Source organism: Octopus bimaculoides, chromosome 9 (assembly GCF_046866305.1).
Source record: "Octopus bimaculoides isolate indiv1 chromosome 9, ASM4686630v1, whole genome shotgun sequence".
NCBI lineage: Eukaryota > Metazoa > Mollusca > Cephalopoda > Octopoda > Octopodidae > Octopus > Octopus bimaculoides.
In genome coordinates, this window is record NC_142936.1 from 19,083,667 (window position 1) to 19,105,458 (window position 21,792).

Here is a 21,792-nt window from a genome sequence, read left to right on the forward strand (position 1 = left end):
TTTAGTCAAGTAAATCGACCCCAGGACTTATTCTTTTGTAAGCCCAGTACTTATTCTATCGGTCTCTTTTGCCGAACCACTAAGTGACGGGGACATAAACACACCAGCATCGGTTGTCAAGCAATGCTAGGGGGACACACACAAACACACACATATATATATACATATATACGACGGGCTTCTTTCAGTTTCCGTCTACCAAATCCACTCACAAGGCTTTGGTCGGCCTGAGGCTATAGTAGAAGACACTTGCCCAAGATGCCACGCAGTGGGAATGAACCCGGAACCATTCCTTTTCATTGTATATGTGTATAATGTAAACACCCATTCTTTATGGCTGTCTTTGTATTGTCCCCCCTCATCTTTTGCCCTTGTGGCAAATAAATGAAATCATTATTATTATTATTATTATTATTATTGTTCAGTAGTTTTATTTTTATAACGTGCTTTCACTTCACTACCGAGCGCAGCTCTGTGTGCCTTGGGTATGTGCTGTGGTTTGCTGTGATGCTCTTATGGTTACTGTATTGAAAGTGTTTTGCGTAGGATGTGTGCAGTGCCCAGTAGTGCAATTTTCTGTATGTTATATATATTTGTAAGTCCTGGTGTTTTTGTTATGTATTTGTCTGAATATTTTTTTATTATACCTAAGGCGCCTACTATGAAAGGAATTGTTTCTGTTTTTAGATTCCACATTCGAGTTACTTCTATTTCCAGGTCTTTGTATTTTGAAAGTTTCTCCATTTCTTTTAGGGATTATTAAAAAAAAAAAAAGGTAATGTAAAAGGAGAAAGGGCTCTATACCCCTTTCTTATTTTTTCTGACCAGGCTCCCGTGGTTTTATGGGTTTTTCCACGTGTAACCTTTTCTTTTTTGAAGCGCCTCCCCCTTGGGAGTTCTACTTATTTATTTATTTATCTATTTATTTATTATATCTTTCTCCGTTTTCTTCCTCTGTTTAGACGAACTTTCCTACCTTTTCGGACAAAACCTTTTGTAACCTTCGTCCTGTCTTTGTCCTTATATGTTTTTAATTGATATTAGCCCTTGTGGCCAATAAAACGAATTAATTATTATTATTAGCCAGCTAGTTAATCAATTAAAATTTGATTGTTTGATTAATCCATTGATTAATCAAAATCCTGTTTCGACACATGAGTTTACATCAATACAAAAATGAAGTCTATATGTATGAATAGTGTGTGTGTAAGTGTGTGTGAAACATGAATGTATAAACAGGGGAGTAATTCAGCTGAAGGGGACGTTTTAACATCATTTTTTTTAGAAAGTACTTCAGACTCCACCCCAACCAAACTGGTTGTTTTCTACAGGATGCCTTTGTTCAGGGTCAGGAGCCCTGCCATTATTATTGTGACCACCACATCAAGTGTCATCAACATCCTTTCCTTTTACCCTCTCCCCTTTCCATCCTTATTCTGGCCATCAACTAACTTCCCAAATGTCAGCATCATCAGACCTTCCCCTTTCACTGACCACCTCTCTTTATTTTGATGCTCCACAGAAACTCACAAACATCACCACTACCACCAAGCCACAGCCACCAGCACTGCTACCACCATTAAACCATCGCTATCCCAACCACCACCGTCACAACCATTAAAGCTTAACTGTTATTAGTATCCCAACCACACCATCAGAACTTAATAATCCTATTGCTATCAGATGTTGCTCTTAAGCATGGCTTAAGCTATGATGGCTGAAACAAACTAAAAACTGTAGCAACAACCACTACCATTTCTGCAATAAATATCTGTAGCCCAGTAATTCTGTTTGCAAAATTACATAAGTTACATAAGACACCATATAACTAAATAATAACTCTGTACATTTGAAAATGTATTTACCGATTTTAAATATATTTCATCTATGAGCCAGGAATCTGCTAGAAACAGCAACAAAACTTACACCAAATCACACTTTTACTATCTTTGGATAATGTAGTCCTAGATACAGAATGACTGAATAAAAAGAGAAAGTGGTTACATTTGGATGGGTTTGGTCACAAGTTCTATAAGATCAGATCTGATCTAGGCTAAGCATGACTAATAATAATAATACACAACCATGCCTGCACTTCTGTGTGTGTTTGCCTATATATGTGTGTATGTTTGGCTGCTTGTTTCTCTGGAGACTGTCAGAATGATGTAGATGCCTCTGATGAGAACTCAATCAGGTTCAAATATCAATTAAGGTTGTTCATCATTTGCTTTAGTCCACAGAGAAATGGCTAAAAATATGCCCTGTTTATAAATTGTACCATATGTTACATATTTATTATATCATACCTTGATACTGTGTGGACTAAGATCCCTGTTGACAGGCTGCTGGCATTTATTGTGTGTTAAACGCAATAAATATTCGGTATGCAAATTAGGGACTCCTTCATAGAGTAACTGTCAGAATGATGAGAACGCAATAAGATTCAAAAATCAATGAAGGTTGTTCACCATTTTCTGCCGAGAAATAGCTAAAAATTTGCCCTGTTTATAATTATACTATATGTTACATATATGTGTGTGTGTGTGTTTTATATAGGTTATGTCGTTATATAAAGGCTATGTTTATGTATATGGATTCCCTTGTGCCAAGAAAGATTTTAAAAACTTGCAAAGAGGTTAGCAGTTATGAGTATGTGGACAGCAATTCTGTTTTCAATGTCAATGAGAGCTCTGTTGTAGACTTTATCACTGATACCCTCCATGTCAGGATAGAGCAGTTGAGCTTGCCGCTTAAAGTCTTCAGCCAGGTTGTCTCTGTATCTGAGCCACAGAGAGGCAGGATCACACAGTTCGCATGTCTGTAGTGATACTGCAAATAGTGCCCTGAGACTTTTAAGTGATTCCGATACAGCAACCTTGTCGATAGCAGGCTTCTTTGTATGTTGTGCAGACATGTCCATAGGGTCTGGAAACACGTTGGCAATCTGACCTCATGCAGTAGTAGACGAAGGTAGAAGCACTTGTGTTGAGTGGGATGCACTGTGTAAACTTGCTTGAGGCAAGTGTCAAACTTAATGCCAGGGTATCCATGAACATTTTGATCGGCCTTCCTTTGGGACCATTTTTTTCCATTCCAAGTGTAGTACGATGGAATCTGTGGATACTGCAAGGTTTGGGCAAATGGATCGACTTGACAAAGCTTGAAGAATGCAGTTAGTGTGCTATCCCTTGGTTCCTCTGCCAACAGAGAAGCATTAGCATCGGTGAAGTACACGCTTTGACTGTTTTTCAGGTGAACTGCAAGCTGTTGAATGGTGGGGGTGTTGTTGGTGAAGTGGAAAGCCAAAGATGCACCAGAAAGCCTCATTGCTACTTATGTACCGTCCCACCTGATACAGCGTCACCTCATCCTGACAGTGTTCTTGTTAAAGTCCAAATATTGCAGCACTGGAACCTTTGTTCGCATACTTACAAATGTACTTTATGGACTTAACTGAGTTGTAAAACTCAATGTTGATGTGGGCATTGAAAGTGTTTGATAGGAGTGGGCAGTAAGGATATATCGTAATAGCTTAACCAGTAAGTTCAATGAACATTGCTTCTGCCCTATTTGAATTTTATCTAAATTTTGGCACAAGGCCAGCAAATTTGAGGGGAGGGGAAAGTCAATTACATTAGCAGCAGTGTTCAACTGGCACTTAGTTTATTGACTCCCAAAAAGATGGAAGGTGAAGTTGACCTTGGTAAGTCAAAGAGAGCACACATATCAAATTTGGTTGAAAATTGTAGGAGTAGAAGTGGTTTACACAACACACACACAAACAGACAACTTGCCTTTTAATATATAAGATAGATATACAATAAGTACTACTACACTATAAGTATTACTTGCTGTTGTTGTTATCGATGATGTTAATGATGATGTTTAGCCCAAATCTATTCCAATTGTAACCATCCCATTGTTTTGTTTATCAATGTCCACTTGCAATATTTAGATGAGATTTGGCAACTATTTCTAGAGGGTTTGAACACCACATTGAGGCTCCTTGTGTATTTTTACAACAGCAACAACAAGGAATTATATTAAAATCATGACAAAAATTCAAAGAAAGAAGGCAAAAAGACAAAACCAAATAAATAAATGACAAACCTTCATTAAAAAGTTGTTCTCCTTTCTTTGTATTTCTTTCTTCCTCACTCAAGATGAGATATTCATGGAATTCTTTGAAACCAATGCTTTGGAATATACCCAAAGTATAATCCAGTTCTCTGCAAATGGATAACCAGAAATTATGATATTACCTACATTATCAAGTTTACACTTTAACAATTGTTTACATACGGGATGGGATTGAAAGCTATACCAGTCATCAAACTGGACATTGCTGTATAGTACCACAGATCCCACCCTCTATGTTGTGGAGTAAGAATTCAACAAGATAACAGCTTAGCAATCAAAAGGCCCACAACTTTTCAACAACTTGCCAGAATCCTCAGAGATGGGGTCTGGACAAAATCCACCTCTGGACTATGTGAATGAAAGGAAGACCTTAGAGGAATTTCTGTATGGTGTAGGGTATGAATCTCAACACTTAATGAGGCTGTCAATAATGTGTTTATTTAAATTTTTCAAAGATGTGGTATGATGTTCTTTTTATTATGTTCATTTTTATGATTAATGTAATATTTTATATCTAAGAGGAGTGTTCATAAACTATAAATAAGAATAAAAATTATGATTTCAAAATTGCCTTTCTCTTTTTGTTTTGCTTTTTGTCCCAAAGGTTTTTTTTTCTAAGGGGTTTTGTCCTATACTCCTTGGAGATCTACTAGGAGTGGATGTACTTAAAAGAACAATTAGACAAATTTTTATTTGATATACTAGATGCATTCACACCATGGCAGCTCTGTCCTACTCACTACTACACCAGGATTAATTCCAGAGAATGAGTTTAAAATAAACAAGCATTAATCCTTATGGCAGTGCTCCAGCATGGCCACAGACTCTGACTGAAAATGGTATTAGAAAAATAGAATAACGTGTGTGTTAGTGTATTCATGTGTGTTTATAAGTAAATTCAAAGCATTGTATATATTTATATGCATACATATGGATATACATACACATGTATGTATATGTACACATCTTCATCATCAATGTTTTGAATGTGGTGTCTGTTAGAATGTATGTGTTTTTGTGTTTTGACTGAACTCACATGATGCCATTGTAAGAAAGAAACTAAGATAGGAATTGTCAGATGCTGGTAAGTAACATTAGGTAAAAAGATCATCTGCACCTCATAAAGTTGTTTACAAACAAAAAAGTCTGCCTTCTAGGAAATACATCCAAAAGAAATAAATAGCTATCAAAGATATCTGAAATATATGTGTGTGTATGTGTTTATCTATCTATCTAGATACGCACGCATGCACACACACAGGTAGATATCCACTAAGAAACATGAAGTAGAATTAAGACCTAAACTTACTGTGAAGTCTGCCTTACGTTAATAAATGCTAAAATACAAAGAATCTGTGGACAATCCAACATCAGAACAGTACTCAAAAGAACAAAACACGAATGCAGAGCCTACCTAAAAGTGGATGATTTAAAGAATTACTCTTATAAATACAACGTCAAGCATCTGTGGAGGGACTTAGACAAGAGAAACAGGATGGCCACTAAAATAAAAGTTCAAACTTAAAATACATTGCAAGGCTCTGATAAAAAAGCGAGGGAAATACAAAATCCATATTGGTATGACTATAAATTAGATCTGGTAGTGGGACCCTGGGGTCCTGGTTTCAGGCAGGGTTTGAGGAGTGTGGAACCACCTCTTAGCCACTATTGTTCTTGGGTCTACTCTGACCCGGAGTGGTAGCACCTGTAAGGGTCTCAGCTATGGGTTAACTAGCAAACCCCTTGCGACTGGCGGGGTAGAATGCAGTCACCGTATTCCCTGCGTGGCATAAGAGGCAACTAAAAGAGACGAGTGTGAAGGGACTGGGAATCCATTCCTCGTAGTAATTTCATATTCTTAAAAAGACAAGTAAGAAAATGACATGAAAACTAAAAATGATATATATGCCTTGATGTGGTAAGAAATCAAAGAGGAAATTTTAAAAATCAAAAGGATAGATATATCGTAATAGCTTAACCAGTGAGGTCAATGAACATTGCTGCTGCCCTGTTTGAATTTTATCTAAATTTTGGCACAAGGCCAGCAATTTTGAGGGGAGGGGAAAGTCAATTACATTAACAGCAGTGTTCAACTGGCACTTAGTTTATTGACTCCCAAAGAGATGGACGGTGAAGTTGACCTTGGTGGCATTTGAGCTTGGAATGTAGAGGGCAAGGAGAAATGTTGCTACTCATTTTGTGCAACTTCTACAAGTTTACTGCCTTACTTGCTCATATTAAATTATAAAGTCATTCAGGTTAATTAGTCAGACACCAAACTTTTGTTCATACATTTCATTTAACACTTTGGTTCCCATGGCTTACACAGAAGCAAATTTTCAGTTGAAATTTTTACAGCTAGATGCACATACAATTGGCAACCTTTACCTGTGTTTTCAAGAAAGGTATTTTTATTCCAGAGGAATTTGAAAACATGAAGATAGTGAATGATTTTGTTGAAAGAAAATATCAACACACTTCACCAGTCTCAATTCAACTACAAATGATGCTGTTATTTGAAGGTGACCTTCTAGCTCAGCATAGTTTTGTGGTTTTGTAAATATTCACACACACACTGGTTAACCTTAAGCTATGTGATTGAGAAGTGAACTTCTTAACCACACAGCCATAACTGCATTTAACATCTTCATGAAACCAACCATCTACATCAGTGGTTCTCAATCAAGGTCCACCATATAAGATTTTGTTGTTAAAATTTATCTGCACTACATTGGTTATACTTCTACAATACACAAAATATTTTAACAATTTGTTATAATATTTAATTATAAAAAAATAATAGGATTGTTTTAACTCTTTAGCATTTAAACAGGCCATATCTGGCCAAAGTATTCTCTCTATTTTATGTTCAAACTGACCAGATCCAGCCTCTCACACCTATCCTACAATGTCATTCTAAAAAAAAAAAAACAATCACATCATCTTTTATGTTGTTCTCAACATCAGCTTAATAACAAAACAAATTATTTTACTCAATCCTCAAAATTCTCAAATAATTTCAAAATTAATTGGAAGACAGTGTCACTCGTTAGGAATATAGACATATATGAGTTTAATACAGACAATAAGTTTTTCAAATTAAGTTTTCTGAAATCTTAAAGTAAAACCACATTGTTTTTGTTGTCTAGCCCCATGTCAGCTCCAACTAAGCAGATCTATAACCAAACATGTAGCCATGACCATCCAATCTATCTTTTATTTTTCTTTTGTTTTCTAAAATTTAGAGATCATCGTTATTGTTTTCCACTTTTCTTTATACTTGCATGGGTCAGATGGAATTAGATGAGGCAGATTGCTTATGGTTGGATGCCCTACCTCTTACCTACCTCCACCTGCTTCGAGGCAAGATAATATTTCTCCATGGTTGATCATGTTTTTACAGAAGATTGAATACAAATGACACTGCCTGTAAGAAGGTGATACTTTTTTTACAACTGTCGCATAGTGGTAAGAAAAAAAGATACAGCATGCATGTACACATACACATGACAGGCTTCTTTCAGCTTCTGTCTACCAGATCTACTATCTAAGAATATATTATGTAATATGTTCTTTTTATAGGGCAACCACGTAAAATTCAAGAAAAATTTAGTTGCTATTACAAACAAGTTGAGTGGCCCTTGTAGAGCCTCTTTTTATGTATACTGCACAACTGTGTAGCTTGTATTAGTATGGAAAATAAGGGATTATTGTTGTTTTTGTTGTTGATGTTGTTCAAATGCTGCTGTAGTTGAATTTGCCTTTCATCATTCCAGGGTCAATAAAATAAATACCAGTTCAGCCTTGGGGTGAATGTAATTAGTCAACTTCCTCATACAAAATTTCAGGCTTTGTGCATGTAATAGAATTATTATTTATTATTTTTAGTAGTAGTAGTAGTAGTAGTAGTAGTAGCAGCAGCAGCAGTTATTAAAAGAGTATTTCATTGACCATTTATGTTTTTCTTTTTCTTCCTTTCCAGTTGTTATCCATGTCTCAAAAAAAAAAAACAGAAGAATGGAGGAGCCGAAGAGATGGAGCAGACAAATCCAGTAGAATGGACACAGTAAATCACTCAGACTCTAGCGTAAGTTCAAATAAGTCCTGGTCCAGCCAGTAAACCAATGGACAATGACATTCCTGCTGTAATCACTCTATCTTTTATTCAGAAGTAATAAACACATCTAAAACTACATTATCCAATGCGTCCTTCGTTTTTTTAAGCTTGTAGAATGTGAGTAGAAGGAAATTGGCTGCTATTTCCAGTAGAAGCTTATGGTAGCTGTGGTTGAGTTTCTTTTGTCAGTTGCCATGCTGATAATACCTTTTGAAGCAAAAACATGTGTCCATAACTGTCCTCTTATTTCCAGAAAAGTCTATCCTTTTCCATAAAGACATGTCAAATTTAGATAATTCCTAAGTCTTGAAGATATCTCCCCTTCTCATACAGAGCTGGTCTTAATTGCTATTTGGAAATTGTGACACATCCTCTAGAGGTGAAGATTGTTTTAATAAATTAGGAACTTGTGTTGTATGGGATTTGATATACCTGTATTTGCCTATATGCATGTTTTTTTTTGGGGGGAGGAGAAGGGGGGGGGGCACAGGTATAGTTGAATACTTAAGAAGTTTGCTTCCCAATGACATGGTTTTGGGTTCAATCCCAGTCTGGCACCTTCTACTCTGAGCAGACCAAAGCCTTGTGAGGGGACATGGTGGATGGAAACTGGAAACTGAAAGAAACCTATTGTATATATAAACAACAGCCTCCTGATGGTGTTGTTTGCTTGAAGTTTACCATGAAAGCATGTCCAAGCTTCTTGACATGTTCTGATATGGTGTTTGATAGATAGTAAGGTCATTATTTCACTTGGAAATAAAGGAAGTTGGCAACAGAAAGGGCAACTGGCTGTAAAAAAAAAAAAAACCTCTGCAGCAATGTACTCTCTTCTGAGTGCAGAAAAGGAGACATTAAATCAATAATGATGATGACATCATTTGTCTTTTAATACTAGCTTGGGATAGACAGATATATTATTGAGGCATTGTAAAACAACACTGGATACCCTTCCTGTCACTACCTCTTACTTATTTTCCAAGGGACCTCTTATTGTATATGTCTTCAAAGGCACCACACCAGTGAATGATTTGTTGATAGAGAAAACAACGATGTTATCACTTATAGCTCAGAGATTTTGGAGAAAAACACACACAAATACTAGGCTTCTTTCAGTTCTTGTTTGCCAAATCCACAAGGCCTTAGTTGTAGTAGAAAACAACTTGCCCTAGGTACCACACAGTGGGACTGAACCTTAAGGCATATGACTGGGAAGTGAGCTTCTTAGCCACTCTGCCATACCTACATCTTGTATAGCAGGAAAATCATTAATTATTAACTACCATTATTAAAATAATTATAATTACAGAAATTTGTGAACTTTTCAGTGTTAATGTAACTTACAGTGTTTATTGTTTTGTTAGAGATTATAAAGCAGGTTTGTTAAACTCTCTCACACACACACATATAAACAGCAGTTCCAGATGGTGAACTTTGAGCCAAGAGAGAGCAAGATGAGGTACCTAATATTTCTGACGTAGATTTATTATGTATTTGTCAAAAGTAATGAATTTACAATCCACTTAAGAATAAATTGGATATTTTTATTTCAAAGAGAGCAGAAGTGATGCTATAATTTCTCATTAGGCAGAATTGAAACATGAACTACTGATATTGTTTTCTCCCTGAAATTGCTTTGTTTTCTTTGTTATGACTCTGTCATATGTAAGGGTTCATATATGAGTCACAAGACCCAGTTGGAGAATAGCTTCATTGAACATTTACAACTCTATTCTATAATGCTATATACACTGGCATTGTGTATTGGCACTCCGTCGCTTACGACGTCGAGGGTTCCTGTTGATCCGATCAACGGAACAGCTTGCTCATGAAATTAACGTGCAAGTGGCTGAGCACTCCACAGACACGAGTACCCTTAAAGTAGTTCTCAGGGATATTCAGCGTGACACAGTGTGACAAGTCTGACCCTTTGAATTACAGACACAACAGAAACAGGAAGTAAGAGTGAGAGAAAGTTGTGGTGAAAAGTACAGCAGGGTTTGCCACCATCCCCTGCTGGAGCCTCGTGGAGCTTTTAGGTGTTTTCACTCAATAAACACTCACAACGTCCGGTCTGGGAATCGAAACAGCGATCCTATGACCACGAGTCCGCTGCCCTAACCACTGGGCCATAACGCCTCCACATATACACTGGCACCAGTGTATATAGCTGCATACACTGATACCAACTATTGTTGCAGGCTGACCCTTTAGCATTTAAACCAGCTATATCCAGCCTAAATATTCTACCTGTTTTATGTTAAAATTGATCATATCTGGCCTCTCACACCTACTTAACAATGTCGTTCTAAAAATAAATTTCACATCATAGGCGCAGGAGTGGCTGTGTGGTAAGTAGCTTGCTTACCAACCACATGGTTCCCGGTTTAGTTCCACTGCATGGCACCTTGGGCAAGTGTCTTCTACTATAGCCTCGGGCCGACCAAAGCCTTGTGAGTGGATTTGGTAGACAGAAACTGAAAGAAGCCCGTCGTATATATATATATATATATATATATATGTATATGTGTGTGTGTTTGCGTGTCTGTGTTTGTCCCCCCACCGTCGCTTGACAACCGATGCTGGTGTGTTTACGTCCCCATAGCTTAGCGGTTCGGCAAAAAGAGACCGATAGAATAAGTACTAGGCTTACAAAGAATAAGTCCTGGGGTCGATTTGCTCGACTAAAGGCGGTGCTCCAGCATGGCCGCAGTCAAATGAGTAAAAGAGTAAAGAGTAGTAAGAGAGTATCATTGAAATCTCAAAGGTATGAGATAATGTATGATTAACCCTTTAGCATTCAGATTATTCTATCAAGTGCATGTAAGGAAATATACACAAATTTTGTCAGTGCCTTTTAAATTATATTTCCATATATTGTTTATAACATACATGCATACATGGTGTATATTCAGTTTTATTTATTTAATTATTCACATCTCAAGTCTTTATTTATGATGTTATTGTTATTACTATTGTGATTGTAGATAACAATCATCATCATTATCAACACTGTTTTAACATTCACTTTTCCATGTTTGCATGCGTCAAATGGAATTTGTTGAAGCAGATTTGCTATGGTCAGGTACCCTTCTTGTAGCCAACTCTCCCCTTTTTTCTAATAAAGGTAACGTTTTTCCTTGGCCAGACATGGAAATGAACAACACTTGTATGATGGTCATGTTTGTTTACCACAAGCACATGATGTCAAGACAAGGTGGGAAAACACACATGGTGGGCTTCTTTGAGCTTCCATCTACCAAATCAACTCACAAGGCTTTGGTAGGACTGGCGCTATAATAGAAGGCACTTGCCTAAAGTGGTGTGCAGTGGAACTGAACCTGAAACCATGTGGTTAGGAAGCAAACTTCTCGGCCATGCAATCATCCCTGTGCCCAAACTATTTATCATAAAATTTACATTTAAATTTTTTCAAGACAATATTTAAATAGGAAACAAAAACTTCAAAAATAAAAACTCTACAAATGCATCTATGACTTTCTTACTGCCTACCTTATTTCTAGTGCCCACAGAAAATTTTTCACAGCCCACTAGAGGTGATATCAACCACTTTGAGAAGCATTAGTCTAAAGTAAACAGTATTACACACAATATAAGTCGTGTTTATGAGACTAGACATCCAGAGATCCAATTTTCCATGTTCTCTTCATTGCTTCTCATATCCTTTTTTTGTCACTCTCTATCTCTCCATATATCGTCATAATCCTTTAATACTATATATATACTAGCTGGCCCTGTGCCATAAAAATGACAGCTAATTGTAGTATTTTATATATAAATAAGGTACAAAACCAAGTTTTTAGTTTAATAATTCTTATATTACCAAATTTATAATATCTCTTTCAACTGCAGTTGTTTTATATTCTTGATACACTCAGGCAATAATTATTTTCTCTGAGTTTGTATATGTTTGTGTAGGTATGTGTGATTGTAATAATTATTTTTAAAACAGATAGAATATGGATGGTAAATCAAATTAATACATTTGTCAATGTTATCTAGTGGTTGTCTTTTAAGATGTGACATCGATCATCATTTGTTACTGAAAGAACGCTGGTTCACACATACATTCACATATTTCCTTTGTACATGCACACACATATACTCACACAAAGTTGTAGTAGAAGACAACTTGCTCTAGGTACCACACAGTGGGACTGAACCTTAAGACATATGACTGGGAAGTGAGCTTCTTAGCCACTCTGCCATACCTACATCTTGTATAGCAGGAAATACTGTTTGATTTTTCATTCACCATCCCACTTCCATTACACACACACAAACAATCACATACCTCCCTTTTACATATACACACATAGTCTCACACAGAGTTGAAACACTGTTTGATTTTTTTTTTTTTGCACTGTAGAATTTCCATCACCCCTCTGCCAATTTGTCATCACCCCTTCCTTCCTTATTCATCTATCACCCCTTCCTTTCTCATTCATATGTTGCAATGGAAAAGAACACAAGAGTATTATTATAGTAGAAAATATATATATATATATATATTGGTTAGGAAGGGCATCCAGTCGTAGAAGCCATGCCAAAGCAGATACTGAAACATGATGCAGTCCTTTAGCTTATCAGATCCTGTCAAACAATCCAACTCATACCAGAATGGAACATAGACATTACATGATGATATATATAAAGACGAAAGCGAGAGAGAGGAAAAATAACAACATCATCAGTTTCACATGTTTACCATGCTTACATAAGTTGGGCCAGTTTTCTCCAAAACAGCATCTCACTGCTTATTGTGTTTTTTTGCCGTCTCTTTGTAGGTGTCACCACATCTACCCATGTACTCCTTGTCAGTCTTTCTCTTTTACAAGTTCCCTCTACTTAAAATGTCTGGGATTTCTTTATCCAACTTTCATCAGTTATATATCTTACTTCTCAGTATGAGTGCAGTCTCCTTTCATGTATACTTTTCTAACATAGAATTTATATAGCAATGCTGAGAATGTTTCACTAAGTCTCCATACTTCATATACTCAGCCTATTTAATCAAATACTCTGTGGTTTTGTAGTAAGAAGCTTGCTCCTCAACCACATGGTCCCAGGTTCAGTCCCACTGCATGGCACTTTGGGCAATTGTTTGCTACTTGTAGCCTCAAGCCGACCAAAGCCTTGTGTGTGGATTTGGTAGATAGAAACTGAAAGAAGCCCGTTGAATATATATATGTGTGTATGTCTTTGTGTTTGTGTGTGTCCCCCACCACTGCTTGACAACCAGTGTTGGTGTTTATTCCCCTGTCATTTAACAGTTCAACAAAAGAGACTGATAGAAGAAGGACCCGGCTTTAAAAAAATAAGCCCTGGGGGCGATTTATTCAGCTAAAACCCTTCAAGGTTGTGTCCCAGCATTGCTGCAATCAAAAGTAAATGAAAAGATAAAAGATATACTTAGGGCTTCATTATATATTGTATACCTCAGAATATTGCATTGAAATGTATATAGGCACAGGCATGGCTGTGGAGGTGCAAGCATGGCTTTGTTAAGGGGTTAGAGCCCCAACCATATGTTCTTGGGTTCAGTCCCACTGCATGAGGCCTATTGTGTGTAATGTTTGTCCCACACCATGCTTGATAGCTGATATTGGTTTGTTTACATCCCTTGGCAGTTTGGTGAAAGAGACCAACTGAATAAGTACCAAACTTAACAAATAAGTACTGGGGTCAATTTATTTAAGTAAACCCTTCAAGGCAGTGCTCCAGCATGACCGCAGTCCAATGACTGAAGCAAGTAAAAGATAGGTTTTCATAAAATACTTTATATACCCCAAATATTTCAACATATTTTATTAAATACTTCATGTACTCTCAGAACCTTATTAAATACTATGCCCACATTCACACACAGACACACACACACAGTGTTTAAGGATACTTCATATATCTTTCTTTTATCTTTTACTTGTTTGAGTCATTAGACTGTGGCTACGCTGGGGCACCACCTTGAATTTTTAGTTGAATGTATTGACTCCTGTACTTAGTTAAAAAAAAAAAATTATGCCCAGAATATTTTATTAAATACTATTATGTTTATGTAGAATGGTTCATTATAAAATGATGAAGATGGAGAAAGTGATTGGCCTTGATGACATTCGTGACACTACCTGTGTACTTTAGACAACAATAACACTAGCCCTAGTTCATCATTATCACATGTTCTTTAAAGATCCTAATATTCGTGGAAAACAGGGCAGAGAAGGGAAAAAAAAAGAACTGATAAGACAATATTTCTCATGAACTTATTATTTGAGAAAAAAAAGGGCTCTATAAAATAGGGGCAGTAGTTCAGGTTATTTAGAGATCCCAAGTGACAAAGTAAATCCTGCCACGGGGCATAACTAAATGTACCACTTATATCATTTCAATCATGTCTCCCTAACCCCTCCACAGATGCTGCCCCACTTCACCCCTCTCTTCTGTCTGCTGACTTTTTTTTTTTTTTTAATTGACCTACTAAATATTTCACCCTGATTGATATAGTAAATTGCTAAGAAGCCCCATATTTCTTCCTCACTTTCCCCTCTTTTACCTCTGTTCTTAAAGCCAGTGAAGTAGGAGAGAAATGGCTGCAAGGAATGTTTGAAAGATTATTTAGGAAATAAGGTTATGAGGTGAGAATTTTCATACAAAGCTTTTGCTTTCTCAGCTCCCACCATCTTAATTTTAATCCTTAAACCCAAAACAAATATGTATTAATCAGTATGATCGTAAGATCTTGAGTTTAAATCACATACAATGACTGTAGTAATCGTGTGCATCTAAATGAGCAAAGTTATTCTGTGCACCTCAGTCTCACATCTGTGATAAGAAAGTATATCATCTGTGCCAGTTGGTCAAGCAAGAAATTGTAGAACACCTCATCTGACATCTATGAGAGGAAAGTCCATGGAAGAAAAAAGTTTTGATAGTGTTTACAACAGGATTTTAATTCAGGTCATGAAAAAGATGGACTTCACAATTATGATTTTGCTAATGGTTACAATGAACATGTAACAGAACAGGGAAGGTTGTTGTTGTTGGCACTCCGTCGCTTACGACGCCGAGGGTTCCAGTTGATCCGATCAATGGAACAGCCTGCTCGTGAAATTAACGTGCAAGTGGCTGAGCACTCCACAGGCACGTGTACCCTTAACGTAGTTCTCGGGGATATTCAGCGTGACACAGTGTGACAAGGCTGGCCCTTTGAATTACAGGCACAAAAGAAACAGGAAGTAAGAGTGAGAGAAAGTTGTGGTGAAAGAGTACAGCAGGGTTCGCCACCATCCCCTGCCGGAGCCTCGTGGAGCTTTAGGTGTTTTCGCTCAATAAACACTCACAACGCCCGGTCTGGGAATCGAAACTGCGATCCTATGACCGCGAGTCCGCTGCCCTAACCACTGGGTCATTGCGCCTCGACGAACAGGAGAGGGAAGGTGGTAACCTCCTTAATTATGTTAAATAATGTTTGCAAATTTTGGCACAAAGCCAGCAATTTTAGAGAGAAATGATGAGTCAACTACATTGACACCAGTGTTTGACTTGTATTTATATTATCAACCTTCATAGGATGAAAGGTAAAGTTAACCTGAAAGAGGTTTGAACTCGGAACATTAAGTATTAGAATAAATGCTGCTAAACATTTTTTCCCAACATGCTAAAGAATTTTGCCAGCTTGCCACCTTGATTATGTTAAATAATGACAGTACCTTTAATTAGTGTTGAATTTGCAATTACTGTGACACCACAAATTTTAAACCAATCAATATATAATATAATATTTAATAGTACAAGCAGCATTTCACCAGAAGATATTTGGTTTATATGATGTAGTTATGGTATACAAAAGCCTGCCACAGTTGAACTGACTCACAATTAGTTGAGAGAGAGAGGAGCATCAGATAGATTTGATTTTGGATAAATACCTATACTATTTAAAAACTTCTATTAGTAGTTTAATTTTATATTACAATGTTCCCTCTCTATAGCATGAGTGATGGGGTCCAAGAAAATCAACTGTGTTCTATCCGGGCCACAGGTTTACGGGTAAGGGGGGGGGGAGCAGGCGATAATAGAAGAAAATGAGATATTTGGTTTGATTCGTAAAGTGCATGAACGGAAAAAAACATTCAATCATGTTTAACATTTTTTATTACAATACCAATAAATTACTGACAAAATATCATGAATTATAGCACTTAGAACAACTTTAAAAAAATATTTACAAGTAGTTGACTCTAAAATAAGAATTTTCAATAAATACTTATGAAATGCTTTTACATTGCATTTTTGATGTCATGCCACCTAGTGAATGATTTGAAAGCCCTTAAAAGTATGTTTAATATCAATTCGTTTGACTCATTCGAACCCTTTCATTGGCGGAAGCTTCTTCAAACAATCCAATCAAATCATGGAAAACAAACTGCCAAAAGTGCTCACTGGTCAAAAAGGTGTTGTTTTCATCACAAAATCAAAGAAATTATGCACACAAAACATGTAATGGGCACCCAATTACATGGTAACCGATTGCAATATTTTCAAGCTGTTGGTTAAGGTATGTATTTCATTGAAATTCACTGAAATTCTGGTTTTAATCAAGGTTTTTGCAAGTTGTGAGCGATAATGATGGAAATTCTGCTTCAAATTATTTGGGGTCCATCAAACCACCTACGTTATATGTGGGGACGTGGTATAGCGAGACGCCTTATAAAGAGGAAACACTGTATCTTCTTACTCTAACATTATTTTATTAATCAATTAAATCATTTATTCTACATTCTTCCTAAAACAAGTAAATAAATAAACAGGAAATTATAATCTATATACATATATTAATCTTACCCTTAATTTGTAGATACTTACATGAGAACTAATGGATATTTTTAGGAAGTTAAAATATACGGCTACTGAACACACAAGTAATTATGAATCAGATGATGACAATGTAAATGAAATCAAAAGAATTTGTACAAAGGCTGATATAAGCCTTGCCCATCATACCATCATGTATATATGTGTGTGTGTGTGTACATATATATCTATATAAAGAATAATAATAAATGGAGCAAATTGATTATATGCGTTTTGCTCCATTTATTATTATTCTTTATATCAACTCAAAACACATCACTTTAACATGGAATTTCTACCCCTTAACCGGGTATAATATCCCAGTTTTTGTGCGATTTTTGCTACCCTGGTAACTATTAACATATTCGCATTCTCAAAGTTTTTCAACCAAGATAATATTAATATATACATAAATAAAAATATATATCTATATATATATATTCTTTAAATATATATATGTTTCAGCTTTAAAGCTGCAGTCATGCTGGAGCACAATATTTCTTTTATATGTTTCAGCCCAAAGACTGTGGCCGTGTTGACATTAAAATAAAGATGGAGAATTATACATATATGCAGTTTTTTATTATTACAGTCTTTTAACTATCTCTCTCTCTTTTTCTCTCTTCCACTCTCTCTGTATGTATCATTTATTCACATTGTTTAAATTGATAATGCATTATCACATAGCTTTGAGATCATGGTTATGTGATCGTTTATTTTTAGGGACATTGTAGGGAAGGTGTGAGAGACCAGACTTGGCCAGTTTGAAGATAAAACAGATCAAATATTTGGGCTGAGTATGGCCTGTTTAAATATTAAAAGGTTAATGATTTCAATATCTCTGCAAAGGACAGCTTCCTGTTTTACAATTCTACAGAAAACTGACTGATGAAAATGAATACTTGAGGAAATATCATCACAAAACAAACAAAAAATTTGGCTAAAGAAGATCCTTGAAAAATGGGCAGAGAGATCTGAAACCTGAAAGATAGGTCGGTTATGATTGGTATGCCTGTGGTCATAGTTTTGCTTCATCAGAGCTGATGTGGGGTCAAACAGCAACATTAACATCACTCTCAACAATGACATCAGCAACATTAATATCATCCTCAACAGCGTCTGCAATTCTATCTCAACAACATCACCATAATAACATGCAGCACACCACCACCTCCGCTATCACCATTACACAGGCACAACATCCTCTATAATCACAACTATTATTATTTCATTGTTTCTTCAGTTCTGCCTTTCTTTACTTCCTCTGAAGTAATCACTTCACGAAAACAACAACAAACAAATAAGCACCCCCACCAAAAAAAAAAACACAAAGAGAGAGAGGGGAGAAGAAAAACAGTTCCAAGTGAAGTAGAAGTGTGGGATCTAACCCATACCACCTCATATTTATCACGGTACTTAAGGAATTTTGAAAGATTCCCTTAATAGCACTCAAGTGACAATTAAAATAACGCTGGGTTACTTAAAAGTGATTGGCTTTCATAAGCAGATATACAGCTGTGCTAGAACAGATGTCGAAGACATATTTTACATTGAATGCATTTAATAATAATGATGATAATGATAATAATAATAATCCTTTCTGTTATAGGCACAATGCCTGAATAATAATAATAATAATAATAATAATGGTTTCAAATTTTGCCACAAGGGTAGCAATTTTGGGGGAGGAGATGAGTCAATTACATTGACCCCTGGTGTTGAACTGGTACTTATTTTATCAATCGTGAAAGGATGAAAGGTAAAGTTGACCTTGGCGGAATCTGAATAATAATGATAATAATAATAATAATAATAATAATAATTCTTTCTATCTAATTTCGGCACAAGGGCAGCAATTTTCAGTGGAGCAGTGTTAGTTAATATCATCAACTTCAGTACCTGATTGATACTTTATTTTACCATTCCTGAACGGATAAAAGGCAAGGTTGATCTCTGCAGAATTTGAACTCAAAAATATAAAAAGCAAGAAAAAATACCACAAAGCACTTTTTCTGAAGACCGAATGATTTTGCCAATCCATCACTTTGTTGTTGTTGTTGTTGCTGTTTTTGATAACTGTGGTGGAGGTGATGATGATGACATTGACAAAGATGATTTTTATGATAACAATTATGCATTGATGTGTATATATAAGACTGAAACATCTGATATCGTCCTCTTTATCTATGTCAAACAACAGAAGTTTTGTTAAGTAATTATTTCGAGAACAAGATAGAACCACATCTACATGCTGAAATCCAGGATTGAACCAAGGCCCTTCAGAGCTTCAATCTAACTCTTTTTCAGATGAGTGATTTTATTTTGACTACCTGTGTACAGGCTCACAACCTACTCCCAATCTCTAACCATCTCTTACTCTCCCATAAATCCTCACAACCTCTAACCATTGGCACTCCCTGTTATCCTGTCCCTACACACTTCTGTTCACCTCGTAGACATTTCATCATTACTAATTTTATCTCTCCCTAGCTCCTATCATCACTAATTTTATCTCTTCCCAGCTCCCATCTCTCTTCTAAAATATGAGCAACCATGCTGTCCCCCTATAGCAAGAAACATATTCTGCTCTGGCCCTTCTCTCAAACTTTAACCCCTCATCTCATAGCATAAAGTCATCTCTCTTGGGGTTTATAATCTTGCAAAGCTGCATGGTGACTTCACCTGTGCTAGTGGTATGGTAAAAATTACCCAGTATATGCTGTAAAATAGTCAGCATTTGAAAAGGCATCCAGCTGAAGAAATCATGCCGAAGTACATCAACGACAACAATGATAATGTTTCTTTATTTCAAAAACTAGTTACAGTCACTGAACTGCAGTCATGCTGGGATACCTCCTACAAGAGTTTGATCAATTAGAGTTTCTCCTAAAGTGGGTTCTATGAAAAAATTCTAGGATTTTCCAAGATAATGTGTCATTTAACAAAATTTAATTTTAAAAAATAGTATTCACAATTTTCAAAATAATAGATTATAATTTTTTTCTTTTTCAATATAAATAAATGTTCTCTCTGAAATAATTTTTGTATCCTTTAATGATTGACATTAGAGAGGTTGTGTTGTCGTCCCTGCAAGACAAATTAGACTGTTCATTCATTCCAAAGCAGTTGTTTCATCTCAAGCACAACTAAAGAGAGTCTTATTTTCCATGCATTATCTCTGTTTGTTATTTTCTGTTCCATACAACTGGATGACAAATAACCACAATGAGAAAGTGGAAGAGTAAAAGGAGAGAACCGGAGATGTAGGGAGAGGAGGTAACAGGAAAGCAAACAATGGAAGAGAGAAACAGTAAGACAGCTACATGAGGGTTCTTGGTAAGAGGAGGGAATAAAAGCAAAGATTATCATATCATCACTACCATTTTTATATTTGCTTTCCCTCAGTGACAAATGTTAAAATTTGTATAAAAAGTCAGGTCTGCAATGAAGGTTTATAAAATCTGTACTTGCTCATTTGTTATCAAGCTTGACAAAAGATCTATGCTATTGTTTCAGCAATTAGAGAAACAACATTGTGTAGAAATCAGTTTGACAAGTGTAACAATTACACATCAATCTTGTAACCCTATTCAATATGAATATATAGATTGTGGTGGATTACATCTGCTGTTGTTTGGCTCCAGGTTACCTCTGATGAGCACATGCATGATCAAAGACATTCCATATCTGTGACCATCCCATCTGTTTGGACAGCATTGGGTTTTAATGTCTGTCTTTCCATGCTTGTATGGGTCAGACAAAATTCATTGAGTTAGATATTTTGTGGCTGGATGCTCTCCTGTTTCTAACCTTCACCTGTTTCAGTCCAGATATGTTTTCATTGAAGATTGCAAACAAACAACACTGCTTGTGTGACAATGCTGTTTACCATTAGCAAACAATGTCAAAGACAAGGACACACACAAACACTCACATATATATGAGGAGCTTTGTTTCAGTTTCTACCAATCAAATTCACTCACAAAACTTTCGTTAGCTATAGTAGAAGGCACTTGCCTAAGGTGCCTTGCAATGGGACTAAACTCAAAACCACTTAGTTGTGAAGCAAACTTCTTAAGCACACAGCCATGCCTGCACATAATGATTTAATAAAAATGACTAATTTAATAATAAAAATAATTTAATGATTTAATAAAAATAAGTGGAGTTTGGTTGAGGGTTATATTTATATCACTCTGTGCATATGTGTGTCTGTGTGTAAGTGTAAGTCCATTGTGAAGGCAATATATAATGGAGACATACACTTCAACAGTAACAGTTCACCACTGGATCATTACTTTCTGCCATGCTATACTGTACATTGTCATATTGTCAAGGATGATGAATGACATCAGAAAAAAAGACTTAGGAAGAAATCTGTGGCAGCAGGCCTACATGTGTCAGTCATTACTCACACACTAAAACACAATTACACACACACACACACACACACAGTAGTTTATGGCAAAAATACATATTCTAAAACCAATATTAGAAATTACTTTTGAAGGCTCTTATTTACAAACTGCATGACTTTTTTTTCTGTAGTTTCTTATTTTGAAGGGTAAATATGGTTGACTCTCAAAGCAGACTTATGATATATTTCAGATGTCTGAAAGCTGATTTAAATGTAGTATATTAAAATTTTTTCATGAAACCTTTGGTGA

The 21,792-nt window shown here is 36.1% G+C and overlaps 1 protein-coding gene and 1 long non-coding RNA gene across 3 annotated transcripts in view; one reads left to right on the plus strand and one right to left on the minus strand.

Annotated features, from left to right (window-relative positions):
* Nucleotides 1-421: 421 nt before the first annotated feature.
* Nucleotides 422-21,792, minus strand: part of LOC128248703 (tRNA dimethylallyltransferase-like) — a 285,316-nt gene continuing 263,945 nt past the window's right edge. The window contains exon 8 of one of the 2 annotated variants that reach the window (XM_089357231.1): nt 422-4,229. In XM_089357231.1, the coding sequence (XP_089213357.1) occupies nt 3,932-4,229 (298 nt within the window). In that variant the 3' untranslated portion in view covers nt 422-3,931. The remainder of the gene's footprint in view (nt 4,230-21,792) is intronic. The other variant, XM_089357232.1, reaches the window with a different exon arrangement.
* Nucleotides 4,581-8,338, plus strand: LOC149134001 (uncharacterized). The gene is made up of 2 exons (XR_016243069.1): nt 4,581-7,577; nt 8,123-8,338. It is a non-coding gene; the product is annotated as an uncharacterized LOC149134001 (long non-coding RNA).